At 42.3% G+C, this 13012-nt stretch overlaps 1 protein-coding gene across 1 annotated transcript in view; it reads right to left on the reverse strand.

Annotated features, from left to right (window-relative positions):
- F5 (coagulation factor V) overlaps positions 1–13012 on the reverse strand; it is a 69313-nt gene that overhangs the window by 16345 nt on the left and 39956 nt on the right. Inside the window, exons 12-16 of the mRNA XM_059280942.1 lie at positions 12741–12953; positions 8538–10980; positions 4421–4595; positions 3129–3365; positions 282–489 (exon numbers count right to left, since the gene is read on the reverse strand). Coding sequence (XP_059136925.1) covers positions 282–489; positions 3129–3365; positions 4421–4595; positions 8538–10980; positions 12741–12953 — 3276 coding nt within the window. The remainder of the gene's footprint in view (positions 1–281; positions 490–3128; positions 3366–4420; positions 4596–8537; positions 10981–12740; positions 12954–13012) is intronic.

A 13012-nucleotide genomic window follows, 5' to 3' on the forward strand; every position in this document is an offset into this window, starting at 1 on the left:
TATGTATGTTGCCATCTGGAGCACAATGCCCATTTTCTTGTTGGTCAGTTTTAGGTTGTCTGGTAGCAGCCAGTGTGCACTATCCTGCAGTCTCTCTACACTCTTTAGGGGGTTTCCTATGGGCCAGAGCCTCTCTCCAGGATGCTGAGGAGCCAGGCTTAAGTAATGCTCCTGACTCCTCTGGAACACTTAAGGTTTAATCTTGTGAAGATCTCAGGGCAAGAATTATGTGACCTGCTGAGGTTTAATCAGAGAGCAGATTAAAGTCAGAGGAAAAGTACCATAAAACTCATGAGAATTCTTCACTTCTGGAGATTCAATTCTCCATGACCTATTGGACTTTTCATAGTACCAACTCTTCTTTTCATCAAAGACCATAAAGAGTAAGACAAATTCCCTCATGTCCATAGGCAGGTTGCTCTCTGGGTGAAGTGTTCCTTTCCGGCAGATCAGAAGGGGGCCAATCAAGCCCGAGTGGATGTCTTTCTCCTGAAAGACAAGAAGAGTAAACTGCAAACACTTTCCTTTCATCAGGATATTTTTTTTTCTCTTCTGACAATCACGATTCTTACACAAAAGGAAATCTCATCTGAGAGGTTCCAAACTTGAAGATCAGTAAAGAATAAGCTTGGATAGTTAACCTTTATCTGAGCAATGAGAACAAAATTGACTACTGAATGGATACCATTTATTGAACATTTATGCTGTATTAAAGGCTTTGCCTATAGTTGTTCATTTAATCTGGACAACTATCCCAAATGGCAAATGGAAATACATTCACTGAACATGTGTCTACTAACACCCCCACACTCCCTTCCTTCTCTCCCTCTCTGTTTTGGTACTGGGAAGTGAATTGATTTCCCTTCCCAGCCTCTTTTTATTTTTTTTAAAGTCAGGAGCTCACTAAATCACTCAGACCATCCTTGAAAACACTCTGAGCCAATTCCACAGCCTCCTGAGCTGCTGGAATTACAGATCTTTGCTGCCATGCACAGCTCTTATTCTTTAATTTTAGAACCTGAAATTAAGGAAGGGCAAATTATTTTCTTAGTGCTCCTATAGTGACAGATGGGAATTTACATCCAAGCCAAGAAGCACATGTGTTTGGGGAGGGGTGGGTGTCAATGATAGAGTATCTGTGAGCACATAGGAGGCCCTGGGTTTGGGGCTCAGTATTGAAAAAAGCATCAAACAACACCATCCACAAATAAGTAAGAAACTGAGTCTGTGCTTTCTACTATCCCCCAAAATGAAGGACTCTCTCTTCACTGAAAAACACATGTGTATTTACTACATGAAGCATGTTGTTTTGAACAATGCATATATTGTAGAATGATTAATGAGGGATCTTTGAATTTTCAGTGAACAGAGTATAAAAGCTTATAAATACTCTTCAAAAAGAATTTTGAGAGTCAAAGCCTTCTGCTTCACCCAGAGGGCCAGCTGGGTGGGTGCGGGGTACAGTAGGGAACTGCATCCTCCATGACAGGGTGGTACAAGGGCTGGGTGGCCAGGTCTTGTTCCCTTCACCCTTGCCCATGAGGCTAACTCAGCCTATGCTGTGCTGTGTCTGGGTGTCTGGTCCCCAAGGGATGCAGGGAAGTAAGCAGAAGCTTGATACCTGCATGGCAGCCCCGGATATTCCATGTCTGAGTGCCTTTCCCCAGGAGTGCCACCAGTGTTCAGGGGGCCCTAGATGGCCAGAGACAAGCATGGTATTTCTTTGTTTCTTTCTTTTCTTTTTTTCAGAGCTGAGGACCGAACCCAGGGCCTTGCGCTTGTTAAGCAAGCACTCTACCACTGAGCTAAATCCCCAACCCCAGCACGAAATTTCTTGTAGCACTGGGTTCAGGAGGCTCCCCAGGGACCCCTCTGCCCTTGATATGGGTTGTGTTCCCTTGTTACTTGAGAGGACTCTCACATGAAGTAGGCCTGTGATGGCCTTGACCCACCCCTACCTGCTTCCAAAAAGTGTCGGAGACCTCTGGCGCACCTGATCCTGGTAGAAATCAGCCTAAACCACTTGTTCAGGGACAAAGAGGAACCCCAGGAAACTTTCCAGATATCTTGCACTAGCAAAGACACCTTTGGGGGCAAATCTGAACCCAAGCTGCCCTTTGCCTGGTGGAGGGCTGGGAGAGGGCTTTGTGTTTTGTTGACTGTGAACCTGGGTAGAGTCCTCAGCCACCTGTGTTTGGGTGTCTCGCTGTACAAAGGCTTCTTTGTCTGAAGGTCAGGGGGAAAGAAGGCCGCTGAGTGTCCAGTGGGGACTGCACGGATACAGGCTTCCTTTCTGGGTTTCCTGGGTGCCCAAGGCCAGCCAAGAAGACAGGGGGTAGGCACAGCTTGTCGTGATCAACACAGTTGCTAGTTTGCCCAGAGAAACTTATTGTTCCCACCTTCCTGTGGGAGTTGGACAGGATGGAATATGCCTGGATTATTCCTCTGGGAACACCACAACCTCCTCCCTGTGTCCTTACTTAGCTTAGAACAGGGCTGACTTCTTATCACATTGTCCTTTATTAGCAAAGGCTACTCATTAAGTAACACATTTAATCTCCTCATGGCCTAAGTGGAGCAGGGAAAAAATTTCCTCCTTAAACTCCCAACCCCAGCATGTGATCTGTGCCCACACGGTTGGCTCAGTCCTTCCCTGTGCCCTCCCTACCTCCTGGAGACCCACAAAGCCTGGCTTAAGACTATACTACTTTGAAATTCAAAACAGGCACAGTTCTTTGTAAGCACACTTAAATCACTCACTTATGTAATTCCCATGATGTCCATTGAATGAACACTTTTCTCGGTGCCACATCTGATGAACTGTGTGGAGAATCCTTGGCTATGGCAGCCATACTGTGAATGACAGCCCTGTCACATGTCCCATGAAAAGCAAAGGAGGTCTTTTTTTTTTCTTTTTCTTGAGACAAGATTTGTCTACACAGCCTTGGCTGTCCTGGAACTCACTCTGTAGACCAGGCTGGCCTCACAGAGATCTGCCTACCTCTGCCTCCTGAATGCTGGGTTCAAAGGTGTGTGCCACCACCCATCAGCCTGTAGGAGAGGCTTTTACAAGGAAACTGTGAACTGTGGCTATATGGTGAGGGGAGAGATCAGAACTTGAAACCTACCACATTGACTGCAGAGTAGTAGGCCCAAGCCCGGCATGCAGAACCAGGGTTCTCTGGGCCAGAGCGTTCAGTGGCGTGCCACACATACGTATAACTGCTATTGGGTTGGACAGCATTGTCTTCCTGAAACCATTCAGGAGAGTCATCTTCATAAGTCTTTCCCTCAGAGGACTTTTCATAGGAAAGTCCATGGGCATGAAGAGAATATGGTCTGGATGCTAAATTTTTAAAGCGAACCTAGGAAGAAGAAGGAGAAGAAGAAGGAAAAAAAAAGAGTGACCCACAAATTATTAACATACCAAACCAAAACTTGTCAGCACTGTAGGCTGTGACAGGCGGTTATGATATCAGTTAAGGTATACTAGGTGCCTATAACCGCAAATTAATTTATGGATATTACCTGATTTAATGCAAGACCCAAAGTGAAGAACTCAAGCAACTGTTAATGAAATCGTGGGCTAAAAGAAGGTTTTCCTCCTTTGGGTTGTTCTCTCAGATCGCTTATCACAGCAACAGAGCTGACTAACCTATATTTCCATCGCTTTCTATGCTGGATTGATTGGTTTTGCTGTGTAGGAGTTCAAGGTCAGGATCTTGCACATCACATGCTAAGTAAGTGATTACTCTTTACCCATTGAGCCATTTCCCCACCCCCTAGGTGCCTTTTGAAAAGGAACAAATGGTCATTGGCAAATTGGCAGATACCCGCACAGGTAAAAGGTTATGTTTTTGGACATAGAATACTCTTTAGATGCAGGGCATTTTCCCCTGTGTTTTGTTTATTGTTATTATTGTTTTCTTTGTTCGATATGAAGGATAGAAGAACTGGATGCAGGGTTTTGAAATGACCAATTTATGACAAGCTTGGTAAAATACTTAAACTGGCTCACCCTTTTAGGGCAGAGAGACATCTTTACTTTCTAGTTTCCTTTCATTTCATCTTATTGCCTCTTAAGAAAACACCAGGGCATGTTTATAAATTACTGTTCTTGCTGCCACTACTTCTGCCATGGAACACAGTTGAATCATTCTGTTAGCTCAAAACAGGCTGGCATCAGCTAGGAACTCCAGTGCCACCTCGTCCAGATTAAACAGTTTTCAGGGTTAAAAAGTCTAAGTTTTTTTTTTTTTAATCCCAAAAATTGTCAAATAGCCAAGCAGTGTTTGGTGGAAAAATGCAGCTATTTATTAATTCTGGGGAGCAAACTACCTGTAGTTTTGATGCCTCCACCTTAACAACGTGGGCATTGTGGAAATCCCTGAAGATTTAGAGGGTTCAAGTGATGACTTACTTGGATCACATCGCCCACTTCAGCTCGGATAACAGGACCGAGAATACCAAGATGCTCCTCATATTCCCCGTGAGGATCACGTCTGGTGAAAGTACTGTCAAGGTATTTTCTGAAAACAACTTTCTTGTACGTGGTGTCCTTTGGAATGCCATCAGTGTCTTCACTGTCCATTTCACTAAAATGATAGCAATAGTATTCATTAAAAAAAAAAGAAATTAAAGACTGTTGGGAAAATCTAGGAGAAATGGCTCAGCAGTTAAGAGCACTGGCTGCTCTTCTAGAGGACCTAGGATTGATACCCAGCATTCACTGTGGGCAGCTTATAACCACTTGTAACTCTAGTTCTAGGGGATATTCTGGCCTTTGAGGGTGCCAGGCACACACACACAGCTCACATATATACATTCAGGCACTCATATATGCACATAAAATAAAAATAAAAAGTTTAAAAAGCATTTAGGAAAGAATCTGTTTGGTAACCAACATAGAATATTTAATAAACACTTCATGTATAAGTTAATGAATATATGTAAATGAAAACACAGGTGACTACATATGTTTTAATTTCCAGCTCAAATATAATTTCTTAGGTAAGATTCCTGGATCTCTTGGACTAGGTCAAGTATTTCACAAATATATATGCATATATATATAAAATTATTATTGTCTACACAGTAAACCCTTATAGTATTTTTATAGTATGTATAAAAGTTTTATAAGATATGAAAGGTCTATTAATATCTTGCTCTGCCACTAAGGAGTAAGTCCTATGAGGCCAAGTATTCTTCCCAGCCTGTTCATGATACTTTCTCCAATTCTTAGCATGTTATTTGGCATACAGTAGGCACTTAATATACTTTTGTCAAGTACCTAAATTAATAAACAAATATAACAATATAGTAGCAAAATTTTGACACCAAAGACAGACAAAATCATTCAATGGTTAGTGCCAGAGCTGGGAGCTGTCAGATGATGATCAGCTAAATCAGAAGATCACCGCATGAAGACAATTGGATAGATAAATGTCTTTTACCCTGAATGGCCAGTCTTAGCTTTGATTTTTGTTAAAACATATTAACCCTAAGCTTTTAGACACTGGTCTGAGCAAAGATTTTCATGATAGGACTCTCGAATTACAGGTAATAAAACACAAATGGACAGATGGAATTCTGTTCATGCAATATCAGACTGAAGTTTATGCACAACAGAGTAAATACTCAAGAGAATTAAGAAAGAATCTATATGATGGGAGAACATATATTGATAAGCATGTATCTGATAAGGAATCACTATCTACAATATATAAGGAACTCAAACAAATTAGTAGCAAAAATATTGATTAATAATAGGCAAAGAACACACATATACATTATTATTAATAATTAGTAAACAAATATAGTAATATAGTAACATACATTTTATATATAGTATATTTAAATTTTTGATATATTATCAAAAGACTTAGAAATTGCCAACAAGTACATAAAATGCTCATATCAATAATCAAAAAATGAAAGTGAAAATCCCAAGGATACCACTTTTAATGTTAAGATGGTGATTATAGGAACAAGAGATAAGTGTTGATAAGCATATGGAGAAAAGGAAACCCTTTAAAACTGAAAAAAATGTAAATCTAAATAAATTTATAGCACATTATGAAAAATAATACAGAGGTTTCTCACAAAAATAAAAATAGAGCTGAATATACATTTTAGTCTCTTTTCATCCTTCCTTCCTTCCTTCCCTCCTTCCTTCCTTTCTTTCTTTTTCTTTCTCTCTCTCTCTTTTTTTTTTTTTGAGATGGGCTTTCACTGGCAGGATGAGCTAGCCTAGAAGTTGCTGCACTATATAGACCAGGCTGACCTTGAACTCACAGAGATCTGCCTGCTTCTGCCTCCCGAGTGCTGGGATTAAAATGTGCCACAATGCCTGGCTGGAAATCTCATTTTGGGCCACAGAATTGAAGGTGAAACTTGTACATCAAAGAAACGGCTACATTATCACAGCATTATTTATAACAATATATGCCTCAAAGCATAATCAACCTAAGTGTCTATCAATGGATGAATGGATAAAAAAAATTACACACACACACACACACATACACACACACACAGAGAGAGAGAGAGAGAGAGAGAGAGAGAGAGAGAGAGAGAGAGAGAGAGAGAGAACAGCCTTTACAAAGAAGAAAAATTTGTTGTGTTGCTAAATGAAATGAGCCAGGCACAGAAAGACAAAAACTCACACAGACAGAGTGGTTACCAGGGGGGACTTTAAGGGAAGCAGACTGGGAAGATGTTGGTAAAAAGATACAAAATTTCATTTAGAGAGCAAAAGTCATTTCAGGAGATCCACTATACAATGTGACAACTATGATTAATCATTCTGTAGTACAGCTTTGAAAATCGGCAAGAGTAAGTTTTAAGGGTTCTCTAACAGAAAGTAAGTGTATGATGTATGTGTCCATTAGCTTGGGGTACTTGCACATGTGTTGAAACCCCTCATGTTTGGCACCACCAGTCTATACAAACAGCAGGAACAAAAACAGAACTCGTGCATGTCATGTGAAATCCTGCTGAGCAGTAGAATGAATTGGTTAAGTGTGCAATAACGAGGATGAATCTCCGGAGAATTACATGTAGTGGTGGAAAAAAGCCAGTCCCCCGAGATCACATGTGGCATGACACAATGGTCATGAAATGTCAAGATGACAGGAACAGAGATCTGACCAGTGACTGTGGCGTTAAGGAGGAGTATGGTGGGAGGGAAGTGGATGATACACACAAGAGAAGTATGAGGCATGAGTGTGTGTGTGTGTGTGTGTGTGTGTGTGTGTGTGTGTGTAAATGTTCTCTCTCATGACAGCAGCAAGGTCTATATACTGTTAATAGTATATTATAGTTTTCTAAGAGGCTACCACTGGGGGCAACCAGGTAAAGCATACAAGGAATATTTGTAATTTATGACAGCTGTGTGACTTCATAATTATCTCAAAATAAAAAGCTAAATAAAAATATAAATCCAATACATTATTCCCACACATCTTTTCCACTCAGCAAGAGGCCAAAGGACATCAAATTCTCTTATAGACTTAAATCTCCCCAAGTCTATGGAAATAAGCCCCCAACTCATCCTCCAAATGCATAATAGCCATCTATCACCAAACACACGGAGCAGGCAGAACAACCCTGCCAGCCCTAAGAGCACTGTTAGGCCTGAGATGGAAGATTTTGAAGGAACTGCCTCCCATTCTTTCTAGTCTGTGTAAAGGCTACAATCCTGTCTTGCCAAGGCTCATCTTAGAAATAGTCAGATAACTAGTTTATTCCCGTGTAGTAACGAGCACTGCATTTAAGTGAGAAATCATAGGGGAAAGCATTTTAAACAAAAATTCTAAAGAGGAGTGCCAGTCACTACATGCATAATTTGAGGTGGATCAGTCTCAACGTACATTGTGTTTGCTTACTATAATTACACTTCTAAAATATTAGTGTGGCAGCCTTTTTTAGCCACCACAAGCTGTTTATGGTACACAGTCACCCAGATATATCCCAATGAATCTGTAGTTGACTAACGATTCTTGCCCCATTCTTCTCTGTTTTCATCCCAGAACACAGGGCCCAGCCCAGTGTGGCTTCCATCCCTCAGTGACACTGAATTGAAATGAGATTAAAAATAAAGGAGTAAATGGATCTCTTAGAAACTGCTGTTAGCAAGTCGATGCAAATGAAGATTTCTACATTAAAGTTTGGATTGGACGCCAACCTCACATAAACCTTATTGTTAAGCAGATAGCTATGCATAGGTAAAGGTGTGTGTTAGAACAAGAAACAGGGGTAGGAGCATGTAAGAGGATGTGAGACAGGAGGAGAGACTGATTTACCCATAGAATACCACAGACTTCCACAGTATTGGTTCTTTGTTTGCCTTGGTGTCATCTAAAGTGTAGAAGCTAATATTGGAAACGACAAAGGAAATATCACAGGCCCAGTTGAAACATGAGACTTAGACTATCCAGAGCCCAGTTTGTCCAAAATCATCTCCCAAGAACTGTTGTGGGTGACTTTCATGGCAGTGGTGGAAAAATGAGAATATAAAGAGAGAAAACTAGCCAAACCTTTGGGCAAATTTTGCATAATCCCAGGATATTTCTTCCGCAGCAATAAAATAGTATTGTTTGTTTCCACGATGGCCACGGAGGTACCACGCTGCAATAGTATCAGGATTTCTGGAGGAGTTAATATTTGTCCTGGTGTCTGTCTTGTAGGGGTCATTATAGGACACATAGTAATCTTCAGCGTAATCATCGTCAATGCTTTCTAGCTGTTCATCTGGAATAATTTCAACGTCATCTCCATCGACTCTACTGAGACCTACTACAACAAGAGGGTTGAACTCCTTTGACATAGAAGTGCTGTTGAGTGTGGGTGATGGTAAAGGAGAAGGTATGTGAATGAGATCTGCATGGGAAAGAGTCTGGTTTAGTTCTGGAAGGGGTGAAAACTGACCAGAATCTGAAGGGTAGGATGCTTGACCAGGATCTGAAGAGGCTGTTTTTTGCCTGTGGTTAAGAGAGGGGCTTGTCTGGATGAGGTCTGGAGAGAGGGTCACCTGACTGAGGTCCTGTGATAGGATTATCTCATCAAAGTCTGGAGAGAGGGTCACCTGATCCAAATCTGGAGAAAGGACTGTCTGATCATATTCTGGAGGAAGAGTCAAGAGGCTAAGGTCTTGGGAGGAGGCCTCCTGGTTGTCATCTGGAAAAAGTGGCATCCTACCCAGGTCTGGGGAGGAGGCCTCCTGACTGTCATCTGGAGAAAGTGGCACCTGACCCAGGTCTGGGGAGGAGGCCTCCTGGTTGTCATCTGGAGAAAGGGCCACCTGACCCAGGTCCTCAGGGGAGGTCATCTGGTTGTCATCTGGAGAAAGGGCCACCTGACCCAAGTCTGGAGAAATAATTATTTGATCCAACTTTGGAGAGATGCCAAAGAGGCTTAGGTCTGAGGATGGAATTGTTTGGCCATCTTCTGAAGAGAGAGACTTTTGACTTTGGTCTGGAAAGAAGGCTGTTTGACCAATGTCTTCAGGGTAGGATTCATGGCTTAGGTCATAATCAAGCCCCTGGCTGGGCTCTGGAAAAGGGGATCTGTGACTAGGGTCTGTGGTAGAGTGTACTTGATCAGGATACTGGACAGGAAATGTTGGAGAGTGTCCCTCTGGGGGCACTGACTGATACAGATCTAAAGAGGTACTTATCTGCCCGGGGTCATGTGGGGGGCTCTGATTATGGTCAGGAAGTGACCTGTCAATATTCGTTGAAGGGGAGGTCTGATTCAGGTCTATGGCAAGAGTTGTTTCATTGGGACTGTGGGATAACAGTGAGTGATTAAGTCTCTGGTCTAAAAATGTGGGCTTGGCATCTCTCAGGGGATGAAAGCCCCTTGGAGATAGAGGGCTATGGGATGCAACCTTCTTATCCTTCTTCTTCTTTCGTGTCCTGATGAACAACTGTCTTTTCTTTAAGTCACTGTTTTCTTCCTCCTGTCTGACTTGTGGAGATTGATGTCTAACTCCAGGAAACACTGGGAAGTCACCTGGCTTTCCTGTTGTTTTTGTAGGGGAGGTGCTGTTGCCCAAAGTCATTGAGATGTTCTGATTTTGAGGGTTGTCCGGTGACTTATCCACAGCTGTGTCTTCACCATTTGCTGGTATTATTTCATAACTACCCTTTTCAGAAGCCAAATACCATTCCCTATCCAAGAAATTGGATGTGTTCTTTTGTTTTAAGAGGAACAAATCACTAGGAATGTCCTCCCTGGACCTGGTTCTGGGGTAAGTATTCTTTGGGTTTGCATGCCTCGCAGTTTTACGGGCTGGTGATTTCATCTGGGGGAGCCTATGCTTCATCAGATGGAGTCTTTCCCTCTTGGCTGTTTTATGCTTAGCCTGTTCTTGGCTCACCAATCCTTTTGCACCAAGAGGAAGTAGATGAACCACCGTGATGTCTGATTGTGAATCATTCATCTCATTTTCATAATATGAGCTGGAATGATGTTCTGTGGAAGGGTTGAGAACTGAGTTCTCATCTAAGCTGGTGAGGTCCTTCAGGAGGGTACCAGTCACGGCAGCTTCTGAGCCAGGAAGGGTTCTTTGAGATTCTTCGAGGTCATTAGCAGGGATCCCACTAAAGTTTCTTGGGGAAGATTTTGAGTCATTAACTCTATCTATTCTTGGAGAGATGAACTCGGAGCTGTTCTCTAGAGCAAGCGCAGTAAGATTGAACTCATCTTCCTCCTGAGTCAATGATGAGTTTCTGAATGACCTAATTCCTAGTGATGAAGCCAGTATAGACTGGTAATCATAATCTTCACTGTCTATGCCAACGTCATTTTCTGAAGATTCATGAATTTTCCGGGTTGTCATGGAGGTAGGTGCCAAAGGTTCATAAATCTCATATGAGTCTTCATCATCATCATTCCGGATACATTTAACATCCCTGAATCTCAGCCTTAGGTTTTTGTGTCTTGGATTGGAATTCATGGTAGTTAACATCCATGTTCCTTCAAAGGAGAGACAGAAGAGAAGGTTGAAAGCTCAGGACAAGTTACAAAAACACCAGGATCTGTTGAAGAAACAATTTCTAGTAAATTTTTTAGAAAAATAACTTATTTATTTTTATGTTATGTGCATTGGTACTTTGCCAACATGTATATCTGTGTGAAGGTGTCAGATGTTGGAGTTACAGACAGTTGTTAGCTGGCATGTGGGCACTGGGAATTGAACCTGGGTCCTCTGGAAGAGCAGTCAGTGCTCTTAACCTCTGAGCCATCTCTCCTAATTTCTAGTGAATTTTAACCAGAGGTAGCCATATGTGAGTTATGGACCAGGCTAGTCTATGAATGGTGAGTTACTGAGCCACAGTGATATAAGGAGAAAAATCAAAACTAGGGTGTTTAGGAATTTTTTAAAATGTAACTTAACATTGTTTGGATATCAAAACACAGGATCATTGTCTTTATTGCCCAGGTATTTAACAGAACTTGGCACTAAAGTATTTGTCTGTGGAGATTAAGGAGAAACAAAGAGACCTTCAGTTTGGATTGTTCATGAATTTCCATTTTAGAATCTATCAAGAAAAGAGGGGAAATCGGTGACAAAAGGGACCTTGAAAGTCATCACCATCTGCTTAGTTGTGCATTTGGTCTGAGATTTGGAGTTTGGGAGATGATGGTGAGGTCATCTTCCCACAAAGAAGGGATATTTAGGTGTTTCTAAGAAATAATGTATGTGGGGACAGGGTAAGTTTGAGTCATTTTGAAAGTGAATCGCAGACACACTAAGAATGACCTGGGGTGTCTCCAATAGCAACCGCTTGTTGAGGGTTAGGCACTAGGCACAACTTACAACTAGGAGCTAAAGCAATTGTAAAGGGCTGCCATGCTTTTCAGATGGGTGACTTCAGGGTTAGTCAGGGCAAGGAACCTGTCTAACATTGCAAAACATTGAGTGGCAGAACAGGATTTGAACTTAAGTCTTATATGCTAATGCTGTCTCTGAGACAGCCTCCAGAGCTTATGTAATGATTGGTCACCTGAAGGTAGGATGGTCTCTAAACAGAAGTAGAAGAGTGGGGCCGAGGAGATAGCTCAGCTAGCACAAGGACCGGAGTTTGATCCTCAGAATCCATGTTAAAAAAAAAAATCGCCGGGTGGTGGTGGTGCACGCCTTTAATCCCAGCACTTGGGAGGCAGAGGCAGGCGGATCTCTGTGAGTTCAAGGCCAGCCTGGGCTACCAAGTGAGTTCCAGGAAAGGCACAAAGCTACACAGAGAAACCCTGTCTCGAAAAACCAAAAAAAAAAAAAAAAAAATCAGGCATGGTAGTCCATGTTTTTAATACCAACTCTGGGGAGGTGGATATAGGCGGGTCCTTGGTGGCCCCCTGGACAGTAACTATAGCTTATTTGGCAAATTCCATGCTCGTGTTTCATAAAAAGGTCGATAACACTTGGGGAATGACACCAAAGGTTGTTTTCATGGCTAATATCTTTCTGCTGCTTCTTCATTTGGCTCTATTTGTCTTTCTGCCATTGTGTGTCTTTACTGCCCAGTCGTTCCAGAGACACGCAAACAGAATTGGCATGAAACTGGCTCTATGTAAGCCATTGATTTCCCAACTATAAACCATGAGAAGCAGGGTCAGACAAGCCTTCGGGGGTCCTGGAGACACTCTAGGCGTGGTGGTAATCTGGATAGCTCCACAGACCTTGTCCACCTGAGAGCCCATCAGTGTTCTCTCCAAATATCTACACTCTTACTCACCAACATTATCCATTGTGACAGTCACGGATTCGCCACGCATGGGGAACAGGGTCAATGTGTCCTCGTGCCTCTTTCCATAGATGAATGAGTGTCCAGTGAAGTGGATGGTCAAGATATCGTCGTAAGTTCCCACACTACAGAAGTGCCACTGGACAGTGTCATCAAAACAGAATCCCAGAGTGGAGATACTCTCAGGCACATAGCCATTGATAGCTGAAAGAGCAAAATCTGTCAGATGCCAGCCCTGAACAACAAGAGGACTCATGTCTAGT

The sequence above is a fragment of the Peromyscus eremicus genome, chromosome 15 (assembly GCF_949786415.1).
Source record: "Peromyscus eremicus chromosome 15, PerEre_H2_v1, whole genome shotgun sequence".
NCBI classification, from domain to species: domain Eukaryota; kingdom Metazoa; phylum Chordata; class Mammalia; order Rodentia; family Cricetidae; genus Peromyscus; species Peromyscus eremicus.